The sequence below is a fragment of the Odontesthes bonariensis genome, chromosome 4 (assembly GCF_027942865.1).
Source record: "Odontesthes bonariensis isolate fOdoBon6 chromosome 4, fOdoBon6.hap1, whole genome shotgun sequence".
NCBI lineage: Eukaryota > Metazoa > Chordata > Actinopteri > Atheriniformes > Atherinopsidae > Odontesthes > Odontesthes bonariensis.
In genome coordinates, this window is record NC_134509.1 from 34901719 (window position 1) to 34915151 (window position 13433).

Genomic DNA, 13433 nt, shown 5'->3' on the forward strand with positions numbered 1-13433 from the left:
ACCTCCAGGAGAATTTTTCTCATCTACCAGGGAAGGTTGGGTACATGGAACCTCCATGTAGCTTTCAAGAGCTGTGGCCTGAAGATTGTTGGTGCGTGTTTTAGTGGTAACCAGAGGACCCGCTTGTGGACACTAGCCGTGAGGGAAGTCGTCTCAGTAAGGAAAATGCATGATTCGTCTCAGGTTGTGCTTGGCCTGGGTGGAGAACTGCGAACCCGAAGATTGAGGTCGCAGATACAAGTGGCTGAAATGGGTTTCCTTCAGAGGGTGGCTGGGCTCAGCCTTACAGTGCGTTCAGACCAGACGCTGTGCGAATTTTTCGTGATTACATACAAAGTCAATGCAAAGACGCGAATTCGTGCCGGCGGCGCGAATGACAAAACGCGAATTCGCGCGAGTTCAGAAAATCCAACTTTGGTTAAATATTTGCGTCACGACAGCCTATCAGCGTTGAGATTCTGGACGACAGTGACGTCATGCGTCCCGGGATCTTTTTAATTAATTTATCTGCCACTCACGGGAGACAGATGGACAGGCACTCCGCAGCTGAAATGGTGCGCCTGAAGTTGGTGTCCTGCCGAGAGATCACGGCACCGATCCTCCCGAGCAGGTCATCAAACTGGGGCCTGGTGAGCCTGAAATACCGCTGGAAGCGGCCGTCATCCAGACGCAACTCCTGGAGAAGGCGGTGAAATTCTCCGAGCTGAGTGCGCCTCCGGATGATGTCACTGACCCAGACACGACGGCGTGTGCGTTTCCGACGAATCTCGGACTGCCACAGCAGGTACAAGGACGCGATGGTACTTATATCAGCCATGGTTGATGAGAGAATGAAATGAATAGCCCCTTGAGCGAAAATTCGCTCGTTGTTTACTCGCACGAATAACACGAGTAAATTCAACTACACCTGCGGCAAAACTCGCGCGAGTAACGCAAGGCGAAAATTCCCACCGCGTCCGGTCTGAACGCACCGTTAGAGATGAAGTTAGGAGCTTGACCATACAGAGGGGCAGCGGCTGTCGGAATAGAGCCGCTGCTCCTCTGCATTGAAAGGAGTCAGCTGAGATGGTTCAGGCATGTGGTTAGGATGCGTCCTGGTTGCCTCCCTTTGGAGGTTTTTTGGGTATGTCCAACTGGGAGGAGGCCCTGTGGCAGACCCAGAACTCTCAGGAAGGATTATATATCCCTCCTGGCCTGGGGATGCTTTGGGATCCCCCAGGAGGAGCTGGAGAGTGTCGCTGGGGAGAGATGTCTGGGTTTCCCTCCTGGACCTTTTGCCTCTGTGACCCGACCTCAGATAAGCAGAAGATAATGGATGAATTTATTTTCTTTCCTCTTTCTCAGTGATTGACAGCTGTACAGTGGCAGTAGCATCCAACAGCACACCAACAGGGGTGCGTTTGATTTCGTCTAATGTGTGTGGCACCCACGGCCATTGTCGGAGTCATGCCGGGGGACAGTTCAGCTGCGAGTGTGAGGAGGGGTTCACTGGGACTTACTGCCATGATAGTGAGTGGATGTTTTCTGCACACCTCTTTGAGCTTTTTATTATATGCTGCTTTGATAAAATCTTGTACTTTTTTTTTTTTTTAAACAACTCTGTCCTTCATCTTCTCTAAAAACAACTACCCAATAAATATTCATTGTTTGTTTACTTGTTCACTTTTGGTTGCTTTGCCTCAGGCTATTGTGTGATTTATTTCTGTCCCTCTCTTTCCTTCTGTGTCCCAGATATTAATGACTGTGAGAGCTCCCCCTGTCTGAACGGAGGAACATGTATAGATAAAGTCAGACAGTATCATTGTGTCTGTGCTGAAGGCTGGGAGGGACCTACCTGTGAAAACAGTGAGTTCTCTTCTTCCCTTGTCTTCATCTCAAGTGTTCCAGCAGAGACAGTGCACAGTGGACACGTTTTGTCTTGTCGTTATTCAGATATTGATGACTGCAGCTCAGCTCCCTGTCAAAATCGTGGCATATGTAGAGATCTTATCAGTGACTTCTATTGTAAATGTAACAATGGCTGGAAGGGAAAGACCTGTAGCTCAAGTAAGTGTTGTGCATGTTTTAAGGAAAAATGTGAGTCTTCAGACCCAATGAATGCGAAAATTGGGATATGTATTAAGCAGTTTAAAATTATTTTAAGGTTACCAACCAAATTTTTACAAAGATTTAGCCTGTGATGTGCTCAAATAAATACAACCAGAATTTCTACATTTCCTAGACAAGAAATCAAGATTCTCAGCTGTGGTCCAGCTAATTGAAGGTTTTTTTTTTTACTTCCAGGGGACACTCAATGTGATGAGAGAACATGTAACAATGGAGGAACCTGCTTTGATGAAGGAAACACCTTTAAGTGTTTGTGCATGGCAGGTTGGGAGGGATCAACCTGCAGCATTGGTGAGTGCGACATCACAATCTTTATTGGAGGTGTTTTCTTATTATTCAGGTGACTGATGGTGTATTTGGCTCTGCAGCGAAGAACAGCAGCTGTATGCTGAATCCCTGTGAGAATGGAGGAACCTGTGTGGTGGATGGAGACTCCTTCAACTGCATCTGTAAGGAGGGCTGGGAAGGCAAAACCTGCATCCTCAGTGAGTCACTGACCACTCTGAGAAGATATATAATGTTATAAAAAAACTTCCATTTTCACGACATGAAAGCATTCACATCTTCAGACATGTTAGGGTGGGTGCTGTATTTTGATGCTGCTGCACCTCACTTATTATTTGAGTTTAGAAAAGTCTTAATTGAATCCATCAGAACAGAGCAGAAAGATGCCAGTGAAAACCTCAGAGGACGCAGTAGTTCAGCTAAGCACACACAATGCACACACCAACTTCCCAGTGTGAAACGAGTGTAAGCCTGCACTCTAAGAGTGAAGTTGTCAGTTGGGAAAGTACAGGCTAACATTATTGTGCAAATCTGAACTGCTTACTGAATCACTTCAGACACCCAAATGTATTCAAGCACAGTCACAGTTTTTTATTTATTTATTTTTATATGTCCTCTTTTTAGAAATCCTCTAAAACTTTCCCATATCAGTGTGGCTTGAAGCTCAATTCAAAGTAGTGAAGTTTGATCTTCTAGTGACCAGGGGTCCGTTTCACAAAGCAGGTTCAACAAACTCTGAGTCTATTCCTGATCTCTGAGTTGATCTACTCTGATAGAAAACCCTGAGTTTTCGGTTCCAGAAACGCTGATTTGAGTGAGTTTAATCAACTCTGAGTAGTTTCACCTTGAGTTTTGCCTGTGCGCCACAACTTTAAAAAGCCAGCATCAATAGAGCCCCGATTGAACGAGTCACCATGGCAACGGGGAAGATGAGGGGCTACGTTTTTCACCAACCTTGAATTGGAAAACTTAATGCGCTCATACGGCGAGTTTCAATACGTTTTTAGAAATAAGTGCAACACCGCTGCGACAGCAAAAGCGGAAGTTTAAATGTAGTCCTTTGCAATCAAAATAATATTACAGGGGAAACTGCTTGAATGGTAGCCCATTCATTTAAATAATTTAGGTGCAATCCCGCGGAGGAGAAGCGCACTTGGCAGCAGTTTAAGATGAAATATAAAAACATTGTTCAAACAGGTGAGACCTCGGCATGGAGGCTCATTTTGATCATGTTTTACACTGTAAAATAAATATTAAGTGGCTATTTGATTGTGCAGTTATTTTATCCCCAACATAATGCTGTTTTCACACACATAAATGTCTACTCATCTATATCATGTTCTGTTAAATAATTAAACCTATTTAAACTAACACAGACTTCTACTGAGCCAACAGAAAGAAGGCAGATGCCCGTAAAACGGGTGCTGCCCAGCACCGCCACCTCTAACGGGAGGCCAGTGGCTGAGGGAATCCACCCCCAAGACACAAGTGTCTTTATAAAATATAATAGGCCTATATATATCTGTTTTAAGCCTATTCATTCACCTATTTCATTCACTTTTATGTCTTTTTTTTCTTTTGTCCCAACAAAATTCTGATGGTGCCGCTCAAAAAGATAATTGTCTGTAAATGCTAAAACATCTATGGCTGTATATAACCATCTCCCGACGAATATTTAATTTTCTGCGCAATAATCCGCGCACCTTCATCCACGGGATCGTTGTCAAAAGGACATGCCATGTTCGTGGAAAAAGTCATCTCCTACTGAGCCTAATGGACTTCTAGAAGTAGAAGAACTCACTCTGCTGACTGAGGCTACGGCTACACGAAAACGAAACGAGGTTTTTTTTGAAAACCGGTACGAAAATTCTTGCGACCACACGGCAACGCGCTGCTGTAAAGACTCAGGTCCAGACGAAAACGGATGAAAACGATGAAACGATGCAGTACACACGCCACTGTGTCACGCCACGCTGTGAGACAATAGAGAAGTGTTAAAATTGGCTCACAGCGTCAACGTTTGACTGACGCAAAAACGTTTTAGCTGTAACAATGGAAACGAAACGAGGCCGTTTTCAAACTTTCCCACTCTGGAACCCGTTCTCAAAAACTATCGTTTTGGGGTAGTGGGAACGCCGGCTCCGTGTGGCCGCGACAGCGAAACGATAAGAAAAAGTATCGTTTACAGTGAAAAACGTTTTCGTGTAGCCGCAGCCTGAATGATTGAGGAAATCAAATGGCGTGTGTGGCTAAAAGAGGGCTGAGAGAGAGAAACTCGCGGTTTCTTGAAAAAAACCTGGTTAGGTTAGGTTGATAGAGTCTGTTACTACGGTAACTGACCATGAGCTTAAGTTACCTCTCTTTGTGAAACAGGCTAGAGTTACCCCTCTTACTCTGTATTGAGTTACCTCCCTTTGTGAAATGGAAAACTCAGGGTTTCCCTCATTTCAGGGTTAATAAACTCAGAGTTTTCACTAAACCTGCTTCATGAAACGGACCTCAGGAATTTCTGCTTGTGCAATTTTAATTTGAGTTTCATTTCTGTGCTGGACATGTTTGGTTTGTGGCAACATGTAACAGAACCTACCCACCTTCGAGGTCACATTCTGGACCTGATCATTTCTAAAGGTGTTGATATTTCTTCTGATTATTGATTTGGCCTTGTCTGACCATTTTGGTATTTTATTTGATTTATCACTCAGAATGTTCAAACAACCAGCTTCTCAGTTAAGAAGAGGTACATCAATGAGAACACAAGTGCTCAGTTTAGGGAGGCCATAGCTATGTTACCAACATTGAGCGGAGAGTCTGTTGAAGGACTGCTGGATCATTTCAACTTAAAAATGTTTAATGTAATGGAAGCTGTTGCACCGATAAGAATCAAGAGCACCTTGATCAAACAGAAAACCCCATGGAGAAACACCACTGTGGTCAAAAACCTGAAAAGAGAATGCAGGAAAGCTGAACGTAAATGGAGGAAAACAAAGCTTCAGATTCACTATAAGCTGTACAAACAAAGCCTGCGTAGTTATAACAATGGGCCTCATGCAAGAACATTTTCGTATTTTTATTCTAAATTTCTCTTACTTTTGTCGTACGAAGGTCTCGTACGAACACGTCACGTCAGATTCAACAAACGCTCTTAACTTCGGAAAAAGTGTGTAAACGACCTGCGTAAATGATGAATTCCACCCGTGCGTATTTAAGGGGCACGTGCACGAGGATAGTAAATTTGCATACTCCACGCCCAAAATTATACCATACAAGGCAGTGCTTCCTCGCTCCTGTGCCAGGAAGTGTTGACTGTTGAGTCATGAGAATGGCATCAAGGCGCAAAAAGAACAACTTTACGGGCTCTGAGATTGAAGTTCTGCTTTCAGTGATCCAAAAAGGTTCGTAATGTCACTGAAATAAAAAAAAATAAATGGTTTAATATGAAAATAGCTTAAAAAAAAAAAAAAAAAAAAGTCTCGCCATGGGCAGGCGCTCGATGACTGCAACTAAAGCCGTGCAATCAGTTGTTGCCTCATGATGGCACTTTGATGGGGCAGTAGTAGGAGACCCTCGTTCATGGCAATATTGTGCAAATCTGGTATGCCTTCTCTGGCAGTTTATCTATAGAGCAGTTTGCCCCCCGCTGTATCGAGACACACCCACCTGGCCTTCAGCTCAGTGCGCTCCACGACAGGGGCATGGGGGCTTTGATGCGTATATGTGTCTCGTGCTCCAATTATGATCGGCAGTCCAGCCACGGCATGAAAGTCCCTCTTAATTTGTACTTGTTGGACAGTGGTGTATGGGAGTTTGATGTACCATGGGTGATAAACTGATGAGAGCTTTGATGACAAAGGGGAGCGCACGACTCACAGAGGACTGGGACACACCCGATCTGTCTCCAATCTCCCTCTGAAAGGTTCCAGTGGCCAAAAATTCAAGAGTGGTGAGGACCTGGTCGTATGGTGAAATTGGGTATGATCGGCGTGTTTCTCTGGGGTTGTGGCTCTAGCAAGTTGCATATTTGCAGCAGCACAGTCCTTGATAGTCTTAATCGCGATGTCAGCCATTCGTCTGTCTCCACATGGATATCTACACGGTCTCTTCCAAGAGCCTGATGCACTAAGGCATCCAAAAGTAGCAAGTCAGCCGCTGGTTACACTTCCCATTGACCTTGTTATATACAGAGTCAAATTAACCTTCAATTAGTGCACAATTTAAGTCAAACAGAATAATGTCAGCATCATTATGGGGTATAATGCATATATTTATTTATTTATGTTTGCTTCAAAGTAATTAAATATACAATCCATTAGTCAAGCAAACTTGATTGGAATAACAGGAACTAGTTTTACGAAGCTCTGGATCACTCGTAAATTCTGTTCATACCTGAAAGAAAACGTAAAATACGAAAAGATTGGTGAATGCGGAAATTCTCTTAAATCACTCGGACGCACGATTTAAGAACAAATCTGTGCGTACGAACGGTTCTTGCATGAGGCCCATTGAGCTGTGCAAGGCCAGACAGCTGCATTTATCTGAAATGATTAATAAATGTCAACAATTCTCAAACTCTGTTTGCTATGGTTGAAAAACTCACAAATCCTCCTAAACAGTCATACCCAGACCTCCCCTCTACAGAGAAATGAAACGAATTTGCCAACTTTTTTTTGCCAAAAAAAAAAGAAAAAAAAAAAAAAAAAAAAAAAAAAAAAAAAAAAAATCAAAACAATTAGACAAAACATTCACGCAACACAGACAAACAAGAAAACTAATCTGTGTCTAAAACCTAGAAATAACTCTGATGTTATGTCACAATTTAATATTGTTGATTTAAAAATCCTAGAGGAAACAGTTCGGCATCTGAAATCAACCACTTGCACTCTGGATATAATACCATTCGACTTTTTAAAAACTATTTTTACCTCAGTAGAAAGTGATCTCCTACAAATAGTTAACAGCTCACTGGCATCAGGCATTTTTCCCAGGTAACTAAAGACAGCTGTCATTAAGCCACTCCTAAAGAAGAGATGTCAAGTTGGGTGTGGAGAAGGTAGGACACGGATGCGGACTTCAAAAGCAAACTGGGTTTATTTACCAGAAAAACAAAGTACAAACAAAAGGCACGGCTGAGCCGGATTCAAAAGACTAACTGTGCAAAACAAACAAAAGGACTTGGCATGGCATGGGAATAAATAAAATAAATACTTAACTTGAAGGAGCCGAGGAACATGGGAAAAACTGGTAACATCGGTGGCAAGGCTTGGTTAGACAAACAGCGCATGAATAACAAACAAAGAACCGGCGACAAGACAGGGGAAACTGCAAACTAAATAGGGACTGAGTGATAGGTGACTGGGTGCAGCTGGTGGGGAACGAACAGGTGCAGTGAATGAACTAATTAGCTGAGTGAGGTAAGTGAGGGGAAAAACAATGGCAAAACCTAACACACGACATGACTAAAAACCAAAATGTAACCTAAAACATGATAACTAAAAACATACTGTAAGTCCCATGGCGTGACAAGAGAACTCTAGATGCCTCTATGATGAACAACTACAGACCTGTCTCTAATCTCTCTTTTATATCTAAGATTATTGAGAAAGTTGTATTTAACCAGCTCAACGACTTTCTGAATGAAAGTGGAAGTCTTGTTAACTTTCAATCAGGCTTCAGACGTCATCACAGCACTGAAACAGCTCTGGTCAAAGTGTTAAAGGAGAACTGCGGTATTTTCAGCATTAAGCCTCTTTTCTGAGTCGTCTGCAATGTTTTAGAACCCCCCTCACCGCTTTTTTGATGTTTACTGCTGTCTCCGGTATTTTCCTAATTTTGATTCTTCTCAACCTGCTTCAGAATGGCAAATCATGTGCATGTCCAAAAAGGTCCGTAAAAGCACCATAAATGTCCGTTTTCAAAATCATCAACTCACCGGAGTGGTTACTGGTGTGCACTGGTACTCCATATCAAATTTTGTTGCGAAAAGTTGCTTCTGTCGTGTTTTATTTGACATTTTGTACTGGATGTTCGTTGATATTACTCCGCCACCGCTAAGAAAATAGTTCGAGCACGAACGAGCAGCCAAATAAAATAAAATAAATAAATAAAATACCGCAGTTCTCCTTTAAACGACATCAGGTTGAATACTGATTCTGGTAATGTTTCAGTCCTGGTTCTGTTGGACCTCAGCGCTGCGTTTGATACTGTAGATCACAGAATCCTGTTGCACAGGCTGGAAAACTGGGTTGGACTTTCTGGAGCGGTCCTTAACTGGTTCAGGTCCCACTTAGAAGGCCAGAGTTATTTTGTTACAATTGGCAGCTATGAATCTGAATGAGTGGCCATGACTTGTGGAGTCCCCCAGGGGTCAATTCTTGGACCTCTTCTGTTTAACTTGTATATGCTCCCTTTGGGTCAGATATTGCAAAACTTTAACATCAATTATCACAGTTATGCAGAAGATACACAACTTTATGTGTCTCTGTTACCGGACGACTGCAGCCCAGCAGACGTACTGTGTCAGTGTCTGGAGGAAGTAAACACCTGGATGAGAGAGAATTTTCTACAATTAAATGAAGACAAAACTGAGATCATTCTGTTTGGGAGCAAAGAGAAGAGGGTCAGCGTTGGTAAATATCTTGAGACTCGGGCCCTTACAATCACTGACCAAGTTCGTAACCTCAGAGTGTTGATAGACTCAGATCTGACTTTCAGCAGCCACATCAAAGCTGTCACCAAGGCAGCTTTTTACCATCTCAGAAACATCAACAGAATTAAAGGTTTCCTCTCCCAAAAAGACCAGGAGAAACTCATCCATGCATTCATCTCCAGTAGACTTGATTACTGTAACGCTCTTTTAACTGGACTTCCCAAAAAGAGCATTAAACATCTGCAGCTCATCCAGAACGCTGCTGCTAGAGTTTTAACCCGGACTAAGAGATCTGAACACATCACACTCTTTACTCTGGCTTCCAGTCACTCACATAATAGATTTTAAAAGCCTGCTGATGGTTTACAAATCCCAGAACGGTTTAGGCCCAGAATACATCTGTGATATGTTCAGAGAATATAAACCTAGCAGAGCTCTTAGATCCAAGGACTCAGGTCAGCTGGTCCAATCCAGAGTCCAGACTAAACATGGAGAAGCAGCATTTAGCTGTTATGCTGCAAACAAGTGGAACAAACTGCCAGTGGAGATTAAACTTTCACCAAATGTAGACATTTTTAAATCCAGGTTAAAAACATTTCTTTTCTCATGTGTCTATGCATGAAATCTGCACGGTATCTTTTAACTTATCTTGACTGTTGCTTGTTTTTAAATTAATTTAAATGATTTTATTTGTTTCTCTTTTTAATGCTTCTTCCACTCCCTGCTGCAATGCTTTTATTTTATGTAAAGCACTTTGAATTGCTTGTACATGAAATGTGCTATATAAATACATTTGATTTGATTTGATTTGAGTAGTTTTCACGGATACGGGTCGTTTAGGCCATTGCCGTTTAGGCCCCTGTCGTTTAGGCCCCCCTGCAGTCGTTTAGGCCAACAGAGGAGTCGTTTAGGCCCCCCTGCAGTCGTTTAGGCCAGGCTACCTGAGCAGCTGAAATCTTTATTATTGTACATTCGTTTTTATAAGATATGTCAGCTCTACTGGTCTGTCTGGGTAGCCTACATATCTATAAATATTGGCCATGTTTATTTTGCAGTTATTCATAGGATATAAACATTAAGCATTAAAAATCAAATCAAATCAAATTTATTTGTATAGCACATTTCATGTACAAACAGTTCAAAGTGCTTTACATAAAATAAAAGCATTGCAGCAGGGAGTGCAAGAAGCATTAAAAATACATAAAAGAATATAAAGAGAAACAAATAAAATCATTTAAATGAATTTAAAAACAGGCAACAGTCTAGATAAGTTAAAAGATATTTCATGCATAGACACAAGAGAACAGAAATGTCTTTAACCTGGATTTAAAATAATAATTTACCATAGATATGTAGGAAGTTGGTTATTAAATAATTTACCATAGATATGTAGGCTACCCAGGCCTAAACGACCTGCTCCCGTTTTCACATATGAGCACCAGAGATGTTGAGAAGACTGTGCAGACTATTTGATCCAGTCTTTCTTTCAGAGTCAGTGTTTCACGTACAGGCACATTCAGAGTGTGGCAACAAATAAGCTATTGACTATTCATACATTGTTTTACTCACTGATATTTCAGATATTTACTTGGGGGCTTGGTGAAAATCTACCCAAGAAGTCTGAAATTAAAGTTGCAGACTTTTGTGCTCTCACATGCCACTACAGCAGAACATCTCCAGAGCATTAGTGTGTATGTGAAAATGACTTTACAGAAGGATTGTTGGACTAAAGAGATACAATAACAGTTGTCTTAACAAATTATTTTCCTTTTTTCCCCAGATACCAATGACTGCAGTTCTCATCCCTGGTGAGTTGAATTGAATTATACGTATGGTCACTTTTGTGATCTGGGTGTCCAGAAGAAAACATTAGTATACAATAACTGCATCACTTGAAAATACTGGGAGCATAGAAACGCCTCTCAGGGTCTCTGTCTTGGTTATGAGGAAAGCTATAAAATGAAGGTGTAAAAAAATGTATTTTAATTTCTTTTATCAGAATTTAATACACTTAATTAACATACATTGAATGATGAGTATTTACAGTCAATGCCAAATTCTTTTTATGCTGTCCTTTTTCATATAACACCTCTATTGAATCAAAATAGAACAACTTTGATTTTTTTTATCTGGTTAATTCCTCCTCCCAAAACAGTCAGAAACAGCTCATATTTTTGAAAAATAATAATCAGAATAAAAATGTTTAGATTTAGATGTTTTAGATTTAGAGTTAAGTTTGAGATTTGAAGCTCAGTGAGGTCAGGGTTGTGATTTATAGTGATTTACAGTACACATAGTTTTTTTTTTTTTTTTTCTTGTTGGACGTTGTACTGCTCTCTTTTGACTCTAAAACTGATCAAGATTTGGATTTTTCCATTTTTGTTGAGTTTTTTATTTATTGATTTTCTTGCACATGATGTGTACCACAGAATTCAGAGATCACCTCTGTCCTTTTGCAGCTACAACAGTGCCACCTGTGTTGATGGGGACAACTGGTATCAATGTGAATGCGCTCCTGGATTTGCTGGGCCCAACTGCAGAATCAGTAAGAGTTGACACCATTTATCCATTCTGCATTCATTGAGATTTTTTCTTTTTACCTTTCTCATTCTTTTTCTCACCCTCACTCTTGTTTCCTGCCCTGCTCTTTTTCACTTGTCTTTAGGGTGTCTATTTATTTTAAATTTGGTCATCTCAGTTTCACTGAGCATCATCAGACCTACAGAAAATAGTGTTACTTGTGCTACAGGTGGCTGCAAGCTCCACAACTCGTAATGCCCAAGTTACTGTTTTAGCTTAACCGTCCTTTATTTACTTGATATCTATTTATTGGTATTTGATATTCTTTTTTTCTGAGGTTTAAGTTTTGGAGAGATTTTTTTCATGAATATCCAAGACGGACTGGTACTAAGGCGCTACCCTATTATTGAGGCAAAGATTGAAAGGAACAGATTGATTAGCAATAGATGTACGAAAATAGTCACTATCACCCATCTGTTTCAGACATCAATGAGTGCCAGTCTTCACCCTGTGCCTTTGGTTCGACCTGCATCGACAAAATCAACGGTTACCGCTGCATCTGTCCTCCGGGAAGAACCGGCGCCCGCTGCCAAGAAGGTAACTCCTCTTCTCTACTGTCAGTGCTCTAATTTTGACAGATATTGTAGTTAAGTTGATTTCACAAAGCAGAAAAGGTTGCATTTCCATTGTTGAAATTGATTCAACAGATTGATTCTTGTGGTGTAAATTTTAGTAAGGCACAGAGTCAGTTAAGAGGCTTTTATAATATTTGCAAGATAGAGCAACACAGTACAAAATACAGAGTTGCTCTGACCACTGAGGCAAAGACAGTTAAGTTATGTTGCCCAGTTGACACGTCATCACTCCTTGGGTATAGTTGATCGTTCTTCTACCTTTTCCTCCCCAACCACAGTTGAGGTTACCCCAACATAGTCGTAAATATCAGCTTCATCCCTGCCCCAAAGTGCAGCTATATCATTATAACAAGCACACCATTGTGAAGAGGAATTTGAGAAAACAGGACAGGGTGGTATCTTGCAGCGAGGTCATTTGTAGGTTATATGCAGTAACACTCAATACAATACATATAAGAATTAATTTTCCATTACAGTTATTCTATAAACACATGACTCTGGCTTGTAGTTACTAAATCTATGGCAGATTTATTCAATCAAATCATGGACAAAACAGCCAATCTGGCTCAGCCTCACTTACCACAGACAATTCTCCAGAATCTGTTCTCTTAAAGGGATAGTTCGCCTCTTTTGACATGAAGCTGTATGACATCCCATATTAGCAACATCATTTATGAACATTTTCTAACCCACTGCTGTGTCGTGTGAGCCGAGTTCCAGCCTCGTTTTGGTGTTGACGAAGGTAGTCCGGCTAGTTGGCTGGGGCTTAAAAAATAAAGTGTTTTGCTTCTCATAACAATATGCGTTCAAAAGAGTAAAACATTTGCATCACAAAATCGTTCATCCAGAAAAAGTCAAACCTCGCAATCGCTTGGCGCTATTTCTCTCTACCTTTGTATCACTACGGGCTGTGTAAACTGTGCAGACCGAGCAGTCCCCTGCTTCCGAGCAGTAAACACCGTAACAGGTGCAGCTATCGGCAGGTGGCTGAATGCATTGATATGAAGCGAGGCAAAAATAGCGCCAAGCGATTGTGAGGTCTGACTGTTTCCCCAAAATTCAAAACAACAAATAAGTACACAACACTCGCGTTACAGAAAATGAGGTGTCCACTCGCATACCTCCTGCTATTTACCGTTACATTAGCGACAGTGACCGAGCTATTAGCTGCAGAGCTAACGACACAGACAGACTGACCGTTTTGACTGGAACCATGAATGAATCATTATCCTGATGAAATGCAC

The 13433-nt window shown here is 41.4% G+C and overlaps 1 protein-coding gene across 2 annotated transcripts in view; it reads left to right on the plus strand.

The window, feature by feature from the left end:
- Positions 1 to 13433, plus strand: part of LOC142379024 (protein jagged-1b-like) — a 60613-nt gene that overhangs the window by 41099 nt on the left and 6081 nt on the right. Inside the window, exons 14-21 of one of the 2 annotated variants that reach the window (XM_075464089.1) lie at positions 1345 to 1509; positions 1732 to 1845; positions 1933 to 2046; positions 2284 to 2397; positions 2475 to 2591; positions 10815 to 10842; positions 11494 to 11579; positions 12038 to 12151. In XM_075464089.1, the coding sequence (XP_075320204.1) occupies positions 1345 to 1509; positions 1732 to 1845; positions 1933 to 2046; positions 2284 to 2397; positions 2475 to 2591; positions 10815 to 10842; positions 11494 to 11579; positions 12038 to 12151 (852 nt within the window). The remainder of the gene's footprint in view (positions 1 to 1344; positions 1510 to 1731; positions 1846 to 1932; positions 2047 to 2283; positions 2398 to 2474; positions 2592 to 10814; positions 10843 to 11493; positions 11580 to 12037; positions 12152 to 13433) is intronic. The other variant, XM_075464090.1, reaches the window with a different exon arrangement.